The sequence below is a fragment of the Netta rufina genome, assembly GCF_964035555.1.
Source record: "Netta rufina genome assembly, chromosome: 22".
NCBI classification, from domain to species: domain Eukaryota; kingdom Metazoa; phylum Chordata; class Aves; order Anseriformes; family Anatidae; genus Netta; species Netta rufina.
Window position 1 is genome coordinate 1,478,801 of NC_140146.1, and position 20,315 is coordinate 1,499,115.

Here is a 20,315-nt window from a genome sequence, read left to right on the forward strand (position 1 = left end):
TCACCCATCGCCCTGCCCTCCCCTCTCCCATCCAGGAGCTGCTTTGAGGACACGGACGGGCAGCCCACGTGCAGTGCCTGCGCCCCGGGATACAGCGGGCGCCTCTGCGAGAGGTGCTGGAGATGCTGGGGTGGTGGTGGGGTGGCAGGGGTTTTGGGGACCCCCCCTCATTGGCTTATTTCATGCCCCCTCAAAGGTGCTCACCTGGCTACGTGGGGGATCCGCTGCGGGGAGAGCCGTGCCGAGGTGAGTGTCCTGGGGAGGGGACAACGCCGTGTTCTCTGTTGGGGTCCCCACCTAACTGCTGCCCCCCCCCCCGTATGATACCCCCAGAGCCAGGGGCCACCGGTGACCAGTGCCAGTGCGACCAGCAGGGCAGCATTGGCGAGCGGTGCGATGCCAGTGGGCTGTGCCAGTGCAAGGTGAGCCCTGTCCCCATGCCGTGCCGTGTCCCCACATCGGTGGAGGGGGACAAAACCACAGCGTCATCCTCCCTGTCCCCTGCAGGCCAACGTGGAGGGTCCCCGCTGTGCCACCTGCCGCCCCCACCACTTCCACCTGAGCGCCGTAAACCCGGCAGGCTGCCTGCCCTGCTTCTGCATGGGCATCGTCCAGCACTGTGCCAGCACCTCCTACTCCCGCGACACAGTGAGTCCCTGTCCCCACGGGTCCCCGCGGTCCCCCAGTGTCCCCAGGCCACTCACCCGCCCTGCCCGCAGGTCCGGACACCCTTTGGCCCCGGGAGCTGGCAGGGCTTCGCGCTGGTGAACCGGCAGCGCAGCACCCGCGTGGCCACCGGCTTCAGCGTGGAGATGGGCGCCGCGGGGCCCCAGCTCACCTACGGGCGCTTCGGGGAGCTGTCCCCTGAGTCCTACTACTGGCAGCTGCCCCAACCCTACCAGGGGGACAAGGTAACGGCCGGCACACAGGGGTGCCCCCTCCTCGGGGCGCCCCTTGAGACCCCCAGCTCCATGGGCACCCCTGGGTGCTCGCCCCGTTACGGTTAGCACGGGGAGGTGGACGCAGGCTCCCAGTGCCTCCTGCTTCCTCCCCCCTTCCTTTTCTCTTCTCCCTTTCTCTCTTCCCTTTTCCTTTTCTTTTCATTTTTTCTCCTCCTTATCCTTTCTCTTCCCTTTTATTTTTCCTTCTTCTTAATTTTTCCTTTCCTCTTCTTCCTTTTTCTTTTCCTCTTCCCTTTCCCTTTTCTCTTTTTCCTTGCCTTTCCCCTTCCACTTTTGTCTTTCTCCTTTCCCTTTCTTTTCCCTTTTCTTTTTGATTTTCTTTTCAATTTCCTTCTCTTCTTCCCTTTTCCTTTTTCCCTTTTTCCTTTTCCCTTTTTCCCCTTTTAATTTTTTTCCCTTTTTTCATTCTTTTCCCTTCCCCCTTCCCCTTTCCCTTCCCCTGCCCGTTCCCTCTTTCCATCCCCTTCCTCCCTTCCCCCCCAACCTCCCCAGACCCCCAGCTCCCCAGAGGCCTTTCCCCAGGGCCAACCCTCAGCTCCCTGCAGGGCAGAACCCGGGGGGGGTCCCCACACATGCAGCGGGACCCCCCCCATTCCCACCTCCCCTTTTCCCACCCGCAGGTGGGCTCCTACGGCGGGCGGCTCCGCTACACCCTCAGCTACACCCCAGGGGGCCGGGGGGCCCCCCTGCCTGATGCCGACATCCAGATCACAGTGAGTAGGGGGGTGACGGTCTGGGGGGAGTTGGGGATGGGGTACGGCAGCAGAACCTCCCTGACCCCCCCCTGTATCCTCAGGGCAACGACATCACGCTGGTGGCATACCAGCCTGACCTGCCCCCCAGCACACCGCACGACTTTGAGATCACTTTTCGGGAGGTAGGAGCAGGCACCTGCCTTTGGTCCCCAGCGCCTGGCACCCCCTGGCACCTGGGGGGTGGGTGCCGAGGTGGTGCCCCCCCTAACAGCACCTCCCTGCCTGCAGCAATACTGGCAGCGGCCGGATGGGCAGCCGGCCACGCGGGAGCATCTCCTGATGGCGCTGGCCGACCTGGACGAGATCCTGATCCGCGCCACCTACTCCACCAGCACGGCCGCGTCCAGCATTGCCGGTGTCAGCATGGACGTGGCCGTGCCCCCCCGGCCTGGCCTCCCCCCGGCGCTGGAGGTGGAGGAGTGCCGCTGCCCCCCCGGCTACCGCGGCCTCTCCTGCCAGGTGAGCCGGCCCCCGGTGTGCCCGGCGTGCTCCGGGTCTGTGGGGAGGTGTGTGGGGGTCACGGTGCTGAGTACCCCCATCCCTGCTCCTTCTTGCAGGACTGTGCCCCCGGCTACACACGTACCGGGGGGGGGCTGTACCTGGGGCACTGCGAGCTCTGCGAGTGCAACGGCCACTCGGAGTCCTGCCACCCCGAGAGTGGCCTCTGCTCTGTAAGTCCCCCTGGGGGGGTCATGGCGCCCTGCGGCTTTTTGGGGTGCTGGGGCAATCTCCCAGTGCCATGCACCCCCATTCTTCTGCCCCCCCCCCTTCCAGGGCTGCTTGCACAACACGGCAGGGGACTTCTGTGACCAGTGTGCGCCCGGCTTCTACGGGGACGCCACTGCCGGCACCCCTGAGGACTGCCAGCCCTGCGCCTGCCCTCTAGTGCACCCCGAAAACCAGTGAGTGTTTGTAGGGGCTTAGAGGTAGGGAAGTGTAGGGAGGGGATGGTCCCCGATGCTTCCCTGTCCCCCCAGGTTCTCGCGGACCTGTGAGAGTTTGGGAGGCGGCGGGTACCGCTGCACCGCCTGTGCGCCGGGCTACGCCGGGCAGTACTGCGAGCGGTGAGTGCTGCAGGGGCACCCCGATGGTGCCATCCCAGTACCCTCGCCCTGACATCCCCATCTCAATGTTGTTCCCATATCCCTGCCCCAACATCCCCACTGCAATATCGTCACACCCATGTCCTCACTTTAATGTCCCCATCCCAACATCCTCACCCCAATGTTCCCACCCTGATATCCCCACCCCAACATCCCCTCCCCGACCCCCCCCCGATAACACCCCCGGTATGTTCAACTGATATCCCCATCTCCATATTCCCACTCCAATATAATCACCCCAATATCTTCACCGCAACATCCCCATCTTGATATCTCTACCCCTATATATTGACTCTGATGTCATCACCCCCATATCCCCATCCCAACATTCTCCCCTTGATATCCCCATCCTGATGTCTTCGCCATATCGCCCCTCCAGTTACCTCAACATCCCCTTCCCAATATCCTACCCACGTCTCCACCCCAATATCCTCACCCCAACATCCCCATCTCGATATCTCCACCCCTATATACCCACCCCAATGTCATCACCTCCACATCCCCATCCCCATATCTCCACCTCAGCATCTCCACCCCAACATCTCCATCCTGTTATCTCCACTCCAACTTCCACACCCCGATATTCCCACCCAGTATCTCTCCCCAGCACCCCCCACATCCTCACCCCGTGCTCCCCCCTGCAGGTGTGCTCCTGGCTACGTGGGGGACCCCAGTGTGCGGGGCCAGACATGCGTGCCGCAGGGCTCGTCACCCCCCCCTCGCTGTCCGCGTGCACCCACCGCGCACGGCGGTGCCGCAGGGCAGCCCGGTGACGCTGCGCTGCCAGGCCAGCGGGGACCCCCCCTTCTACTACCACTGGTCACGGGAGGACGGGCGGCCCCTGCCCAGCAGCGCCCAGAGCCGGCGGCAAGGTAGGGGGCTGGGGCTGGGGCTGGGGATAGGGATGGGGACTGGGACACCAGGGTCTCACCTGCCCCACGCCGCCAGGTGAGGAGCTGCACTTTGCCAGCATCCAGCCCGCCGAGGCTGGCGTCTATGTCTGCTCCTGCCGCAACCTGCAGCACAGCAACGCCAGCCGGGCCGAGGTCATCGTCACCGGTAGGGACGCAGTAGTGGCGGTGGGGGGATGGCAGGGGATGGGGCAGGGGACGGGGCTCAGCCCTCTCATCTCGGTGCAGAGACACCCACCAAGCCCATCACCGTCACCGTGGAGGAGAAGAGGGTGCAGCGGGTGAAACCTGGGGCTGATGTCACCTTCATCTGCACGGCCAAGAGCAAGGTGAGCTGGGGGGGCATGCGGGCCCCCTTGGGTGCTCACTACATCATTTGGGCACCCGTGGGTGCTTTCTGGGTCATGCAGGGCACATGGGTACTTTTGTGTGCCGACATTATCACACAGGCCCCATAGCCACCCACACGGCACACACAGACACCCCTGGGTGCCTACCTGGTCCTGCAGGGTGCAGGGTCATCCCTGGGTGCCCACACGGCCACAAAGGTCATGCAGAAGCCCCTGTGCACCCATGGAGCAGTGCGTGGCACCCAGACACCCCTGGGTGCCCACCTGGGCATTGGGACACCTTTAGGTGCCCACCCATCTCCATGCAGGTGCGCACCCAGACCGACAGGACCCATGGACACCCCTGCGTGCCCATCAGGCCCTTCCTCACCCTCCTCTTCCCCCCTCACTCCCCAGTCACCTGCCTACACCCTAGTGTGGACGCGCCAGAACCATGGGACGCTGCCATCGCGCGCCATGGACTTCAACGGCATCCTGACCATCCGCAACGTGCAGCCCGAGGACGCCGGTGTCTACGTCTGCACCGGCTCCAACATGCTGGACATGGACGAGGGCACGGCCACACTCTACGTCCAGGGTGTGTTCCCAAGCCTGAGGGGCACCGGGTGCTCTGCACCCCCAAACTGGCAGGGGTTGAGCTGCGGGGACCCCGAGTGTTGTTTCTGTGTTGGCGCGGGTGAAAGCTTCTTCTGGAAAACCTGGCTCCATTGAGGAGCCCAGACACCGGGGTGATGGGCTCGCGTGCCCCAACTTTAAACTTGACCCCCCCCCTTTTGCAGCCCCTTCAAAGACCCAGATGTTTTATGGACCCGTTGAGTTCATGGAGGGGCACAGACCCGGTGAGTCACGAGGGGGACATCTTGTGCGGGGGCCACACACACCCCCTGCCCGCTGCATGCCAGGGCTCCACCGCGCACCCTGCGCCACACCACCCCCCTGCTTCGTGCCACCCCTTGGGGACAGCACCAGGGGTGGCGCCGGCACACTCTGAACCCCCCACGTGTCACCGCAGCCGCCACCGCCACCGCTCCCACCGCCACCGTGGAGCCGGCACAGCTGAGCGTGGCACCAGGGCAGCCGGCCGAGTTCCGCTGCGTGGCCACTGGCAGCCCCACGCCCACCCTCGAGTGGCTCGGTAGGTGCTCGCCACATGCGGGGACCCAGGGACCAGGATGGGGGACGTGGCAGGGGTGACATGGCGTCCTGTCCCCGCAGGCGCGCTGCCACCACAGGCGGTCGCCCACGGTGGGACGCTGCGGTTCAGCGCCGTTGAGCCGTCTGACCAGGGCCACTACATGTGCCGCGCGCGCAGCAGCGCCGGCCAGCACACGGCGCAGGGTTACCTCCATGTGCAAGGTGAGTGTTGTCCCCCAACGTCCCCGATTTCTGCATCCCGGTGCTGGCACTGACCCCGTGCCGCCTGCAGGCGCTGGTGAGCCCCAGGTGCAGGTGAGCCCGGAGCGGACAGAGGTGCAGGAGGGCTCCACGGTGCGGCTGTACTGCCGGGTGTCGGGGTCACCCACTGCCACCATCTCCTGGGAGAAGCAGGGGGGCTCCCTGCCACCACAGGTGAGCCGGGTGTGAGCACCCATGGGTGCTCCCCTGGGGTGGTTGCCACTCACCCCATCACCCCATGGGGTGATTGGGTGCCGCTCACCCCATCCCCATGCCGCAGTCCCGCTCTGAGCGCACTGACATCGCCACGCTGCTCATCCCCTCCATCACGGTGGCTGATGGTGGCATCTACCTCTGCGTGGGCACCAGCGCCGCCGGCACAGCCCGCGCCAGCATCGAGGTGGTGGTGGTGCCAGGTGAGGGTTAGGGATGCCGCTCTGGGGACACCACTGGGGTTTGGGGATGGTTTTTGGGACACCCTGGGTGCCTGCCAGAGCTGCAGCCTGCCCCACTCCCCGCAGGGGCCGCGCCACCTGTCCGCATCGAGTCCTCGTCCCCCTCTGTCACCGAGGGACAGACCCTGGACCTCGACTGCGTGGTGGCAGGATCTGGCCATGTCACCGTCACCTGGTACAAGCGTGGCGGCTCCCTGCCCGCCGGCCACCAGGTAGGGCACGGGCAGCGGGGATGTCACCCCAAATCTTGCCCTGTCCCCCTCTCTCTGACACTGATGTGTCCCCACCAGGTGTCGGGGTCCCGTCTTCGCGTCCCCCACATCACGGCGGCTGATTCGGGCGAGTACGTGTGCCGGGTGAACTCGGGAGCCACCGTCCGGGAGGCGTCTGTCGTCGTCACCGTCGTGTCCAGCTCTGGGCTGTCCTATGGTGAGGCTGGGCTCAGTGCTGTGGGTGGCCCTGGGTGGCATCCCATCTCCCTGCCATCACTCCGTCCTCCTTCCCAGGGCCACCAGGCTCGGGTGGCACAGCTCCCGTCAGGATCGAGGCGTCCTCCTCCACTGTGGCTGAGGGACAGACCCTGGACCTCAACTGTGTCATCGCCAGCCCTGTGCAGGCCACCGTCACCTGGTACAAGCGCGGCGGGTCCCTGCCGGCCAGGCACCAGGTAGGGGACACGGAGGGCTCTGTGCCCAGGGTGCAGACGATTGGGGTTGACCCATGGCCCTGTGCAAGGCCACATGGCTACGTGCAAGCCCAGATGGCTGCATGCAAATCCAAACAGCCCTGTGCAAGCTTGAGTGGTCCTGGGAAAGCACAAATGGCATTTGGGCAAGCCAAAATGGTCCCGTGCAAGCTCAAGTGTCCCTGTGCAAGGCCAGGTGATGTCCAGGCAAGCTTGAGTGGCCACATGCAAATTCGAGTTGTGCTGGGCAAGCCCAGATGTCCCCGTGCAAGCCAAGCGCCCCTGGGCAAGCCGGAGTGGCCCCGTGCAACCCCATCAGCCCCTCGCAGGCTTTAACGTCCCCGTGTCCCCTCCCGCAGGTGTCCGGCTCCCGGCTGCGGCTGCTGCAGGTGACAGCAGCCGACTCGGGCGAGTACGTGTGCCGGGTGAGCAGCGGGGCCACCACCAAGGAAGCCAGCGTCATGGTGACGATCCAGCCCAGCGCGGCCGGCTCCTACCGTGAGTGAGGACTTGGGGGTGGCACTACCCATGGGCTGTCCCCATGTGCCGCGGCACTGAGATGGCTCTAACGTGCTCTTGCCAGCGGGGCCCGGCTGTTGTCACAGTGTCACTCTCCTGTCTTGGTCCCCAGCCCCAGGTGGCACAGTGCCACTGCACATCGAGTCCTCATCCTCCACCGTGACTGAGGGACAGACCCTGGACCTCAACTGTGTCATCGCCAGCCCTGCGCAGGCCACTGTCACCTGGTATAAGCGTGGCGGGTCCCTGCCAGCCAGGCACCAGGTAGGGGACACGGAGGGCTCTGTGCCCAGGGTGCAGATGGTTGGGATTGATGCATGGCCCCGTGTGTGCCCCTGTGCCCCCATGCAAGCCCAGTCCCCCCGTGCAATGCCAAGCAGCCCTGTGCAAGCCCAGGTGTTCCCACACAACCTCTGATGGCCCCATGCAAGCTCTGGTGGCCCCATGCAACGCCACAGGGCCCCATGCAAACCTAAATAGCAACCAGGCAAGCTCGAATGGACACATGCAAGCTTGAGTGGTCCTGTGCAAGCCCATGCAAGCCAAAGCAGCACTGTGCAAGCCAGAGTGGTCCCATGCAACCCCATCAGCCCCATGCAGGCTTTAACGTCCCCGTGTCCCCTCCTGCAGGTGTCCGGCTCCCGGCTGCGGCTGCTGCAGGTGACAGCGGCCGACTCGGGCGAGTACGTGTGCCGGGTGAGCAGCGGGGCCACCACCAAGGAAGCCACCATCGTGGTGACGATCCAGCCCAGCGCGGCCGGCTCCTACCGTGAGTGGGGACCGGGCAGGGACGGGGACATTCTCCACGGGCAGCTGATGCTCCCTGGAGCAGCCACCCATGGGTGTGCCCATCCCGCTCCCGCTGTCACCAGGGTCTGTGCCCAGGCTCAGCGCTGTGTTTGGGGACGGCCCTGTGTGCACATCTGCAGGGGTGTGGAGCTGCCATCTGGCAATGCAGCGGGTGCCTGGTGGGGAGGGAAGGGGCTGAACCCCCAAAGTGTCCCCAGCAGCTGGGAGCAAGGCACAGCCCAAGTCCTGCACCTGGTGGTTTCCCAGGCTCCTGGTGTCCCACGGTGGGACACGTGGTGGTGGCAGATCTGGTCTGACTGTGCCATCTCCATCCCCAGCCCTGGGCGGAACAATGCCCCTGCGCATCGAGTCCTCATCCTCCACCGTGGCTGAGGGACAGACCCTGGACCTCAACTGTGTCATCGCCAGCCCTGCGCAGGCCACTGTCACCTGGTACAAGCGCGGCGGGTCCCTGCCGGCCAGGCACCAGGTAGGGGACACGGAGGGCTCTGTGCCCAGGGTGCAGATGGTTGGGGTTGACCCATGGCCCTGTGCAAGGCCACATGGCTACGTGCAAGCTGATGTGGCTCCATGCAAGCCCAGATGTCCCCATGCAAGCCAAGTGCCCCTGGGCAAGCCAGAGTGGCCCCGTGCAAACCCCATCAGCCCCTCACAGGCTTTAACGTCCCCATGTCCCCTCCCGCAGGTGTCCGGCTCCCGGCTGCGGCTGCTGCAGGTGACAGCGGCCGACTCGGGCGAGTACGTGTGCCGGGTGAGCAGCGGGGCCACCACCAAGGAAGCCAGCGTCATGGTGACGATCCAGCCCAGCGCGGCCAGCTCCTACCGTGAGTGGGGACCGGGCAGGGACAGGGCTCCACAGGACCATGTCACTCCACATCCCCATGGCGTGACCCTGCCATCCTGGTCCCCAGCCTCTGGTGTCACCCCCCCGGTGCGCATCGAGTCCTCCTCCTCCTCTGTGGCTGAGGGACAGACCCTGGACCTCGACTGCATTGTGGCCAGCCAGGGCCAGGCCACCATCACCTGGTACAAGCGCGAGGGGTCCCTGCCCGCCAGGCACCAGGTAGGTGGGGACATGGAAGGAGCATTTTGGGACAGAAAGAAGGGTTTTTGGGGTGCTAAAGGGTGTGCATTCTCCATCCCACGTGTGTCCCCCACAGGTGTCAGGCACCCGCCTGCGCATCCCCCAGGTGTCTGCAGCTGACTCAGGCGAGTACGTGTGCCGGGTGACCACGGGTGGTGTCACTCACGAGACGTCCCTCATCGTCACCATCCAGACCGGCGCTGGCTCCTCTTACGGTACCGGGAATGGGTTCAGCGGGGGGGACACCGGGACACGATGTGGGGCGGCTACACGCTGACCCTGCCACCCCGCAGCTGTGGGTGTCACCCCACCCGTGAGGATTGAGACCTCATCTGCTGCTGTGACCGAGGGACAGACCCTGGACCTCAACTGCATGGTGGCCGGGCAGGGTCACCCCCACGTCACCTGGTACCGGCGGGGGGGGGCTCTGCCCCCCAACAGCCAGGTAGGGCTCAAGGAGCTGGTGTCACTGTGCAGGGCTCAGCCCCGGACCCTGTCCAGTCCCCGCTCTCGGTGCTGATGTGTCCCCACGTGTCCCCTTGCAGGTGTCAGGCACCCGCCTGCGCCTTGTCCAGGTGTCAGTGGCTGATTCGGGTGAGTACGTGTGCCGGGTCACCCTTGGGAGCACCACGCAGGAGGCATCTGTCATCGTCACCATTCCCAGCAGCGCTGGCACCTACTACTGTGAGTAGTCTACTAGTCTACTACTGCGAGTGAGAGGGCAGTGCTTGGGGATGGGCACGTGCCACCGCGGTGACAAATGTCCCCGTTCCCTGTCTCCAGCCCCCGGTGCCTCCCAGCCTGTCCGCATCGAGTCCTCGTCCTCCGCCATCGCCGAGGGACAGACCCTGGACCTCAACTGCGTGGTGGCAGGGTCCGGCCCCACCACCGTCACCTGGTACAAGCGCGGCGGCTCCCTGCCCGCCAGCCACCAGGTAGAGTGCAGGCAGCAGGGGGGTCACCCCAAATCCTGCCCTGTCCTCCCAACCTCCGGTACCAACATGTGTCCCCCCCTGTGACCCCCACAGGTGTCGGGCACCCGCCTGCGCATCCCCCAGGTGTCCGCAGCCGACTCGGGCGAGTACGTGTGCCGGGTGACCACGGGAGGCGTCACGCAGGAGACATCCCTCGTTGTCACCATCGATGACGGTGCCGACCCCTCCCACCGTGAGTGCCACGCCGTGGCTGGGGACGCAGGGACCATGCTGGTGCTGGGGGTGCCTCACCCTTAACTCTGCCCGCACAGCCACCGGTGTCACACCACCCATCCGCATCGAGTCCTCGGCGTCCTCCGTCACTGAGGGACAGACCCTGGACCTCGACTGCATCGTGGCCGGCCAAGGCCAGGCCACCATCACCTGGTACAAGCGCGGGGGGTCCCTGCCCGCCAAGCACCAGGTAGGGGGGGACGTGGTGGGACAGGGGCTGGTGGCCCTGCGTGCCCAGCTGATGCCACCCCCTGCCACTCCCCCCAGATGTCGGGGTCCCGCCTGCGGCTGTCGCAGCTCTCCGTGGCCGATTCAGGCGAGTACGTGTGCCGGGCAGACGTGGGCAGCACCTCCCGCGAGGCCACCGTCACTGTCACCGTCACCTCCCATGACAGCTCCAGCTACCGTGAGTGTGGCCATGGGGCGAGGGAGGGCACCGGGGTGGGGAGGGACGTGGGTGACCTCAGTGGCTCCCCTGTCCCCTTGTCCCCACAGGCCTGCAGAGCCCCATCATCTCCATCGACCCGCACAGCATGGCTGTGGCCCCGGGTGAGGATGCCACCTTCAAGTGCCGCATCCATGATGGTGCCCGGCCCATCAATGTCACCTGGCGGATGGGGCCCGGCCAACACCTCCAAGGTACAGTGGTCCCTGGGGTGGCCCCAGCGTGGTCTCCACGGTGGCTCCGGTGCTGACACCTCCTCCTTGCCCAGACAATGTGAAGATCAGCACCAACGGCTCCGTCATCTCCATCACCGGCGCCCATGCAGGCAACCAGGGCGCCTACCACTGCGTGGCCTCCAACCGCTTCGGCGTCGCCAGCAGTGTTGTCAACCTCCTGGTGCAAGGTGCGAGGTGGCCGGGGTGTCCCCATCCCTGTCCCTGTGTTCTCCCCATGCTCCAGGTGCTCCTAGGGTGCTGGTGGTGTCCATATCCCTATCTCTATTCTGTTGTCCCCGGAGTGGTTGTGGTGTCCCCACCCCCATGCTAATGTCCTCTATTTGCTGTAGGTGCCCCTGGGGTGGTGGTGTCCCCATCCCTGTGTCCTCTCTGTGGGCCAGGTCCCGCAGGGTGGTGGTGACCCCATCCCTGTCCCCTTGCCGATGTTCTCCAGATGCGCCTGGGGTGGTGTTGTCCCTGATGTCCTCATCAAGCTTCAGGTGCTCCTGGGGTGGTGATGTCCATATACCAGTGTAAATATCCTCTAGGTGCCTCTGGGGTGGCTGTATCCCGACCACCATCCCCATGCTGATGCCCTCTGTGTCCTCCAGGTGCCCCCAGAGTAGCAGTGTCCCTGTGGCCATGCTGATGTCCTCCAGGTGCCCCCAGCATGGTGGTGTCCCCATGTCTATCCCTGCCCTGATGCTCTCCTTGTTCTCCAGGTGCCCCCACCGTGTCGGTGATGCCCCCAGGCCCCGTGACAGTGAAGGAGGGCAAATCCCTCAGCCTGGAGTGCCTGGGCCGGGGCGAGCCACGGCCACTGGTGCGCTGGAGCCGTCTGGGCTCACGGCAGAAGGTGGAGCACCAGACACTGCTGCACATGGACAGCCAGGCTGTGCTGCAGGTGAATGGGGCACCCCAGGGTGCTGTGGGCACTGTGATGTGCCGGGTGCTCACCACCCATCGTGTCCCCTCACCAGCTCTCACCGGCCAAGCCGGAGCACGCTGGGACCTACATCTGCACGGCACAAAGCGCCCTGGGGTCGGCGCAAGCCCGTGTGGACGTCAGTGTGGAGACTGCACAGAGGCACCCTGGGGCCCCCGAGGTCACTGCGCCGCCCACTGTCACCGTGGTGGCTGGGGACACCGCCACACTGCACTGCTCAGCCACAGGTACGGGGTGGGGACGGTGGCCTGGGGTAAGGGTGCACCTGCCTGGACCTCCCCTGCCTCGGGTGACAGACGGTGACATGCCTGCAGGCGAGCCAGCGCCCCGGATCGAGTGGTCGAAGCTGCGGGCGCCGCTGCCCTGGCAGCACCGGGTGGTGAACGGCAGCCTGGTCATCCCCCGCGCCGCACAGCAGGACTCAGGCCAGTACATCTGCAACGCCAGCAGCCCCGCTGGCTCCGCTGAGGTCTTCGTCACCCTCGATGTGGAGAGTAAGGGGGCTGCGGGTCTCCCTCTGCCTCTGCCTGCTCCCCTGTCCTCCATCCAGATGCCTCCTGCTCTTGCTGGTCCCCGTCTCCCCTCGCGGCCCTCTCTCCATCCATCTGTCCCTTCCTCTGGCTCTGCTCATCACTTGTGTTCCTCTGTCCCGCCTCTGCCCAAGTCCAGCTCCATCACTGCTCATGCTCTCCCACCCATCCCTTCCTCGTGGATCTGTCCTCCTTCATCCATCCCAGCTCTCATCCTCCTCTCCATCTCCTCGCAGACTCCTTCATCCATCCCTTCCCAGATGTGCCCATCTCTGTGCACATTGACCTCTCCACCTCTGCTCGCTCCCCTCCCCATCCATCCCCTGTTCATGGATCCATCTGTTGCACGCAGCCATCTCAGCTCACACTCCGTTCATCCCTTCCTGGTGTATCCATCCACCACTCATCCATCCTGGCTCACATCCCTCCCTCCATCTCCTCACAGACTTCAACTGTCCGTCTATGGATCTGGTTCTTGCTCATCCATCCCAGCTCTCACCTCTGCGCACCTCTCTCTGTTGCTGCTCTCACTTCTCCATCCATCCCTTCTCCAGCTTTCTTCACCTGTCTGTCCTTGTGCACAACCCCAGCTCTCCATCTCAGCTCCCACTCCATCCATCCCGTGCATCCATCACGTGTCCATCCCAGCACTCATTCTTGTGCATGTCCATCTTCACCCACACCCCTCCTTCCATCCCTTCCTCGCCAATCCACCCATTCCTGTGCACGTCTGTTGCTATTTCTGCTCACGTTCCTGCATCCATCCCATCTCCTTGGTTATATCCCAGCACTCCTCCCTCTGCACGTCCATTTCTGCTCACACGCCTCCATCCAGCCCTTCCTTGCGGTCTGGTCCACCTCTCACCCACCCCAGCACACCTCTAGCCAAGCCCTCCCATTGCCCCCCTCCTTGCCCCATCGTCGCCCTCCTTGCCCCATCACTACCTCACCGCGTGCTGCCAGGTGCTGACCTCTCCATCCATCCCCGCAGCGCCGCCGTACGCCACAAGCCTGCCGGAGGACAGCACGGTGCACGCGGGCGATGCAGTGCAGCTGCAGTGCCTGGCCCACGGCACCCCGCCGCTGCTCTACACCTGGGACAAGCTCAACGGCAGCCTGTCACCCCGTGCCGTGCCCCGCGCCGGCCTCCTGCGCATCATCCCCGTGCTGCCCGCTGATGCCGGCACCTACCGCTGCCTCGTCACCAACCGCGTGGGCACCGCCGAGACCTTCGCCCGCGTTGTTGTCCACGGTGAGCACCCCGGGGTGCCCTGTGCCGTGCCAGAGATGCTCGCGCCACATGGTGACACTTCTATGTCCCACGCAGGTGACGGTGGCGCTGGTGGTGGCGGTCCCCTGGCCGTGCGGGTGACGCCGGCGAGCCTGGTGAAGGGGGTGGGCGGCATGGCCGAGTTCGCCTGCACCGTCTCAGGGGACCCGCGGGCGCGCCTGGAGTGGCTGAAGGACGGCGGGGAGCTGCCCCCCAGCCACAGCGTGCGGGACGGGGTGCTGCGGTAAGAGGGGCACGGGGCGGCGCCAGCCGCTTGCCTGCGCCCCACGGGTCCCACACCTGTGCCCCCCGGTGTCCCTGCAGGATCCCAGAGCTGGCGCGGGGGGCGCAGGGGGTGTACGTGTGCCGGGCCAGCGCGCCGGGCGGGCAGGCAGAGGACAGGGCCACCCTCACCGTCCAGGGTAAGAGTGGCACCCGCGCGCCGGGGCTGTCAGCACAGGCACCCACCGACCTGTCCCCGTGAGCACCGGCACCCTACTACCCCCAAGCCCTCTGCCTGCAGGCATCTGCTGACCCCACCCTCACGTACCCCAGTGCCCCCCATCTCCCCAAACCCACAGGCACCTGCTGACCCCGTTCCCCCATGCTCACAGGCTCCCTGTATCCCCCAATCTCTCCCCATGCCCCTTGGTACCCCCTTGATTTCTCCCCACAGGCACCCCCCTACCCCAATCACCCCCATACACCTGGCCGCCCTGGCACCCTCCAATCTCTCCCCGTGCACCTCAGCACCTGGCTCCCCCATCCCTGCATGCCCACAGGCACCCCAGTACCCCCTATTTCTTCCCACACCCACGGTCACCCTGATGCCCACATACTTCTTCCCATTCCCCTTAGCACCCCCAGTGCCTCCAATCTCTCCCTGTGCCCTCATGCACCCCAGAGTCCCCCACATCCCCCCACATCCATGGGCACCTTGGGACCTCTCCTTGTTCCCCGTATCCATGGGCACCCCAATGCCCCCTATTTCTCCCCATGCTCGCAGGCACACTGCTACCTCCCCATCTCCCCATATCCATGGGCACCCCAAAACCCCCCATCTCCCCAGTCCACGGGCTCCCCACTTCACCACATCTCTCTCTCCACCCGTGGTACCTCCCTGTGCCCAGGGGCACACCAAAACTCCACTTCCCCTCCCCTAGCTCTGCCCAGGGCCCTGATCAACATCCGGACGGCAGTGCAGACAGTGCTGGCGGGCACGGCAGTGGAGCTGGAGTGCCTGGGGCTGGGTGACCCCCAGCCCCATGTCACCTGGAGCAAAGTGGGGGGCCGCATCCGGCCGGGGGTGCTGGTTCGTGCCGGCACCCTGACCATCGAGCGGGTGGAGAGGGCGGACGCGGGGCAGTACCGCTGCACCGCCACCAACGCCGTGGGCACCGTCCAGTCCCATGTTATCCTCCACGTGCAGGGTGAGGGCAGACGGGGATGCGGAGCGGGGAGGGTGTCCCCCACCCTGGTTCAGGGGGGTGACAACTTCGTCTGTCTCCAGCTGCCCCCCACATCGCCGGGCAGCCAGAGGTGAAGGAGGTCTCAGCGGGCTCGGTGGCCGTTCTGCCCTGCTTGGCATCCGGCTTCCCCGTGCCAGAGATCAGCTGGAGCAAGGTGAGCGGGGACGTGGGGACAGGGCGGTGACCTCCGTCGGTGCTGACCCCCATGGGTGCTGACCCCCCCCCGGTGTCCCCGCAGCTGGAGGGGGAGCTGCCGGCAGGCGCGCGGGTGGAGGGCACGGCGCTCACGCTGCCGGCCGTGCGTCCCGAGGACGCCGGCGTCTACGCCTGTGCCGCCACCAACCGCCGCGGCCAGGAGAAGGCTTTCTACGTGCTGAAAGTCCGAGGTGAGCACAGATGGATGGAAGGACAGGCTGGTGGGGAGGGTAGAGGGGTGGCCGTGTCCCCAGCCCGGCTGACCCCTGGTGTCCCCGCAGAGCACCTGGTGCCCTACTTCACACAGACACCCCGCTCCTTCCTGCCGCTGCCCACCATCAAGGACGCCTACAAGATGTTCGAGATCCAGATCACCTTCCGGCCCGACGCCGCCGATGGTGAGCGCTGCGGGGGCCCCCCGGCCCTCCCAGCCCCGCCGCGCTGCGCCGGCCTTCTCTCACCCCTTCTCTCTCCTCCTCCGTCTGTCCGTCCGCCTTTCCATCTCTCTCCTTCCTTTAGCTCTCATTCTGTACTCAGGTGAGCACCCACCCCGGGGACCTCTGCGTTCCCCCCTCCCCGGGGTGTTTTGGGGTCCCCGTGCCCTGCGGCCGGGCTGACCCGCTGCCTCCCTGCAGGGATGCTCCTCTACAACGGGCAGCGCAGGAGCAGCGGCGCCGACTTCATCTCCTTCGGGCTGGTGGGCGGGCGCCCTGAGTTCCGGTGAGTGCACGGGGGGGGGGGCACCCACGGGTGGAGGGGGGCAGCACCCCCATCCTCACCCCATGCATCCCCACCTCATCCCACAAACGCAGGTTTGACGCCGGCTCGGGCATGGCCACCATCCGGCACCCGACGCCGCTGCGCCTGGGCGAGTACCACACCGTGCGCCTCTTCCGCAACCTCACCCGGGGCTCGCTGGTGGTGGACGGGCTCTCCCCGGTCAACGGGACCTCGCAGGTAAGGGGGGGACAGGGGGACCGGGGGGGGGTGGCCTGGGGGCAGCCATGCCCACCCACCTGTGCCCGCAGGGCAAGTTCCAGGGGCTGGACCTGAATGAGGAGCTGTACCTCGGCGGGTACCCCGATTATGCTGCTGTGGCCAAGACGGGGCTCAGCCAAGGCTTCGTGGGTGAGCGGCGGGCTGGGGGGCATGGGGTTGGGGGGCCTGAGCAGTGGGTTGGGGGGGCTGAGCGTGTTTCCCACCCCCCCAACACCGCCATGTCCCACAGGCTGCGTGCGGCAGCTCCGCATCCAGAACGAGGAGGTGGCGTTCGGGGAGCTGGACCTGCAGGCGCACGGCGTCGGCAACTGCCCCACGTGCCAGGACCAGCCCTGCCAGGTGAGGCTGGGGGGGACACACGTGCACCGTCCTCCCCCTCCCATCCCATCCCCGCTGCTCATCCGTGTCCCCCCTCCCCAGAACGGCGGCATCTGCGAGGACGCCGAGAGCAGCACCTACGTCTGCCGCTGTCCCCACGGCTTCACCGGCAGCAACTGCGAGTACTCGCAGGCACTGCACTGCCACCCAGGTGGGTGCCCGCCCTGCGGGGACATCACCCGCTGCCCTCCCTGCCTGGATGCTGCCCCCCCCCCCCCCCCGGCGCTCACCACCCATCTCTGTCCCCTCCCTGGGCAGAGGCGTGCGGACCTGATGCCACCTGCATCAACCGGCCGGACGGGCAGGGCTACAGCTGCCGCTGCCACCTGGGCAAGTCTGGGGAGAGGTGCACCGAAGGTGAGCACGGCTGGGGACAGGGCATGGGGCTGGGAGCCCTCTGGGGACAGGGGCACGGGGGTGGGGACAACGCTGGAGATGTGGGTATGGGGATGGGACCACTCTGGGGACAGGGGCACGGGGGTGGGGACAACCCCAGGGACATGGACATGGGGGACACGAGTGTAGGGATGGGATGACAGTGGGGACATGGGCATGGGGACATGGGTGTCGGGGTGGGGATCACCGTAGGGACACAAGTATGGGGATGGGGATCACCCTGGGGACATGGGCACAGGGCTGGGTACCACAGTGGGGAGATGGGCACGAGGGGACACAGGCAGTGTGGGGACAGGGGACTAGGAACCACCTGGGGAGGTGGGCATCGTGGATGCGATGGGGATGGAGCAGTGGGGACCACCCCAGGGACACAGGCTTGGGGCTGGGGACTGCCCTGAGGAGATGGGAATGACGGGGATGGGGCATTGGGGACCACCACGGGGAGATGGGGACAATGGGGACGATGGGGCCGGGGTCTCGGGCCCCACTGGCCGGGTGCTGAGGCGCGGTGCCGCAGGCGAGGCGGTGAGCGTGCCGTCCTTCGGCGGGGCGGGTGCCTTCGTGTCGTACCCGCCCCTCACCAACGTGCACCACGAGCTGCGGGTGGAGGCCGAGTTCCTGCCGCGGGCGCCCGACGGGCTGCTGCTCTTCAGCGCTGGCAAAGCCGCCCCCGTCGAGGACTTCGTCGCCCTCGCCATGGTCGGCGGCCACCTCGAGTTCCGCTACGAGCTGGGCTCAGGTAGGCTGGCACGGCCCGACTGGGTGTCACCAGAGGGGTCCTGGGCATTACTGGGGTGGCCAGGCATCACTTTGGTCCCCGGGTGCTGCCACGGTCTCCTGGGCATCGCTGGGGTTCCCCTGGTGTAACTGGGGTCCCTAGGTGCTGCCAGGGTTCCTGGGGCATCACCGAGATCCCCAAATGTCACCAGGGAGCCCTAGCATCACGGGGGTTCCTTGGTGTCATCTGGTGTCCCCTAGCATCATATCACCGGGGTTCCCTGCCATCTCCTGGGTCCCCTGGCACTGCCAGTGTCCCCAAGCAAGCCCCTGGCACTGCTGGGGTCCCCTGGCATCACTTTGGTCTTCAGGTGCTGCCAACATCCCTGGGAATCAGTGGGGTTCCCTGGTGTCACCGGGGTGTCCTGGCACCACTGGGGTCCCCAAGCATCACCAGGGTCCCTTGGCATCACCCAGCGTATCCATTGGGTCCCCAAGCATCCCTGGGGTGCCCAAACATCCCTGCAGTTCCCTGGCATCACCCAGGACATCGCTCTGGGTCTCCAAGCACTGCCAGGGTCCCCAGGCACCCCCAGATCTCCCTGCCATCCCCATCCCCATCCCCTCTACCCCGAGCGGGTGGCAGCAGGGCCGAGCCACGGTGCCAGCGTGTGGTGTCACAGGCCCGGCGGTGCTGCGGAGTGCCGAGCCAGTGGCGTTGGGACGCTGGCACCGGGTGATGGCTGAGCGGGTGCACAAGGACGGGACGCTGGTGGTGGACGGCGGCGCCCCGGTGCAGCGCTCCTCACCCGGCAAGAGCCAGGGGCTCAACCTGCGCTCCCCGCTCTACCTGGGGGGTGTGGAGCCCCCCCTGCAGCCCCCCACCAACGCCTCCTTCCAGGGCTGCATCGGCGAGGTGAGTCCCGGCCCCCCTCCACACACCCTGTACATGGAGGGGGGGAGACACAGGTTAACCCCCTCTTCCCCCTGTCCTGTGCAGGTCTCCATCAATGGGAAGAAGGTGGATTTGTCCTACAGCTTCCTGCGGAGCCGGGGCGTGGGGCAGTGCGGGCAGAGCTCGCCCTGCCTGCATGCACCCTGCCTGCACGGGGGCCGCTGCCTGCCCCTGCCTGACGGCAGCCCCCCCTTCCGCTGCCTCTGCCCCCCCGGCTTCAGCGGTGAGCGTGGGGAGGAGTTTGGGCGGTTTCGGGGTGCTCAAGGGGTGCGTGGTAGGAGCAACGTGTGTGTGTGCACCTGCTGGTTGCAGGCATGTGCTCTGTGCATCTGGGTGTGCACAGCACGTGCGTGTGTGTGCCATGCTGTGCTGCATGCATCTGCTGTGTTTGTGTGTGTGGAGTTTGCATGCGTGTGCTGTGTGCATCTGGAGTGTGTGCATGTAAGCTGTGTGTGCTGCACTTGTGCACTGTGCATGTTTGTGTGCTGTGTAGGCATGTGCCGTGCCTGCATATACACTGTGTGCATGTGTGCACTGTGTTTGAGTGCACTGTGCTATGCACGTGTACACTGCATATGTGTGCTGTGAGTGTGCTTTGCAAGCGTGTGCACTGTGCATCTGCTCTGCATGTAATATGCACGTATGCACTGTGTGCATGTGCGTGCAGTTTGCAAGTGTGTGCATCTGTACGCATGTTTGTGCAGTGCGTGCTGTGAGCATCTGCATGTGCTGAGTGTGTGTGCTCTTTGCATGCATGATGTGATGTGTGGATGTGCATTTGATATGCATGGATGTGTGCTGTGCATGTGTTTGCATGAGGGTGCACTGCATGTGTGTGCATCTGCTGTGCACGCATGCATTACACTGAGTGTGTGTGTGCAGTTATGTGCGTTGTGTGCATGAGTGTGTGCTGTGTGTATGCATGCACACGTGCACTCTGCATGTGCTTGTTTGCTACATGTGTGCGTGAGCACTGTGTGTGCAAGGGATCACCCTGGGGTATTGAACAGAGGAGGGCAAGCGAGTGCAGGAGGTGCTCAGCCACCCCCGTGTGCCTGTGTCACCCCGTGCCACCCGCTGTGTCCCCAGGGCAGCTCTGCGAGCGGGCGGAGGACCGGTGCCTGCAGCACAACCCCTGCCTGCATGGAGGCACCTGCAAAGGCAATGCCTGCATCTGCCCTGAGGGCTACACCGGCCCCTACTGCCAGCACAGTGAGTGTGGGGACATGGGGAGGTACGGGGGACATGTGGGGACACATGGGAACATGCCACCTGTCCCCATCACCCTCTCGCCTGCAGGCACGGCGCTGTCAGAGCTGGACCGGGACTGGCAGGAAGGCAGCGGGGGCGGTGGTATGGTCCCCAGGGGTGCCGTGCACCCATTTTCCCCCTTTCTGAACCCAAAACCGATGCTGGTGCGGGGATGCTCAGTGGTGCCCTCTCACCCCATCTCCCCACAGATGCCCCTGGGCAGTTCAGTGCCGCTTTCCGTGACGGCTCCTACCTGGCCCTGCCCGGCCACCTCTTCCCCCGCGGGTGAGTGGTTTTGGGGACAAGGCCTGG

The 20,315-nt window shown here is 65.6% G+C and overlaps 1 protein-coding gene across 1 annotated transcript in view; it reads left to right on the forward strand.

The window, feature by feature from the left end:
• HSPG2 (heparan sulfate proteoglycan 2) overlaps positions 1–20,315 on the forward strand; it is a gene marked incomplete at its 5' end in the record, with an annotated part of 35,112 nt that overhangs the window by 12,404 nt on the left and 2,393 nt on the right. Inside the window, 62 exon segments of the mRNA XM_084300253.1 lie at positions 36–113; positions 197–246; positions 334–422; positions 508–648; positions 720–911; positions 1,583–1,675; positions 1,759–1,839; positions 1,946–2,176; positions 2,275–2,388; positions 2,492–2,619; positions 2,695–2,781; positions 3,465–3,536; positions 3,538–3,692; positions 3,769–3,879; positions 3,960–4,060; positions 4,478–4,658; positions 4,861–4,920; positions 5,094–5,216; positions 5,297–5,437; positions 5,508–5,650; positions 5,757–5,892; positions 5,998–6,143; positions 6,222–6,360; positions 6,438–6,598; positions 6,976–7,114; positions 7,248–7,399; positions 7,766–7,904; positions 8,263–8,414; positions 8,631–8,769; positions 8,857–9,008; positions 9,106–9,244; positions 9,323–9,474; positions 9,575–9,713; positions 9,813–9,964; positions 10,058–10,196; positions 10,276–10,427; positions 10,505–10,643; positions 10,733–10,876; positions 10,951–11,085; positions 11,620–11,801; positions 11,878–12,070; positions 12,158–12,337; positions 13,365–13,625; positions 13,701–13,887; positions 13,968–14,065; positions 14,807–15,073; positions 15,154–15,266; positions 15,351–15,498; positions 15,589–15,705; positions 15,827–15,844; positions 15,943–16,027; positions 16,120–16,264; positions 16,336–16,435; positions 16,536–16,645; positions 16,727–16,835; positions 16,943–17,041; positions 17,598–17,819; positions 18,481–18,713; positions 18,798–18,975; positions 19,842–19,964; positions 20,052–20,105; positions 20,213–20,288. Of these exon segments, the coding sequence (XP_084156379.1) occupies positions 36–113; positions 197–246; positions 334–422; positions 508–648; positions 720–911; positions 1,583–1,675; positions 1,759–1,839; positions 1,946–2,176; positions 2,275–2,388; positions 2,492–2,619; positions 2,695–2,781; positions 3,465–3,536; positions 3,538–3,692; positions 3,769–3,879; positions 3,960–4,060; positions 4,478–4,658; positions 4,861–4,920; positions 5,094–5,216; positions 5,297–5,437; positions 5,508–5,650; positions 5,757–5,892; positions 5,998–6,143; positions 6,222–6,360; positions 6,438–6,598; positions 6,976–7,114; positions 7,248–7,399; positions 7,766–7,904; positions 8,263–8,414; positions 8,631–8,769; positions 8,857–9,008; positions 9,106–9,244; positions 9,323–9,474; positions 9,575–9,713; positions 9,813–9,964; positions 10,058–10,196; positions 10,276–10,427; positions 10,505–10,643; positions 10,733–10,876; positions 10,951–11,085; positions 11,620–11,801; positions 11,878–12,070; positions 12,158–12,337; positions 13,365–13,625; positions 13,701–13,887; positions 13,968–14,065; positions 14,807–15,073; positions 15,154–15,266; positions 15,351–15,498; positions 15,589–15,705; positions 15,827–15,844; positions 15,943–16,027; positions 16,120–16,264; positions 16,336–16,435; positions 16,536–16,645; positions 16,727–16,835; positions 16,943–17,041; positions 17,598–17,819; positions 18,481–18,713; positions 18,798–18,975; positions 19,842–19,964; positions 20,052–20,105; positions 20,213–20,288 (8,415 nt within the window).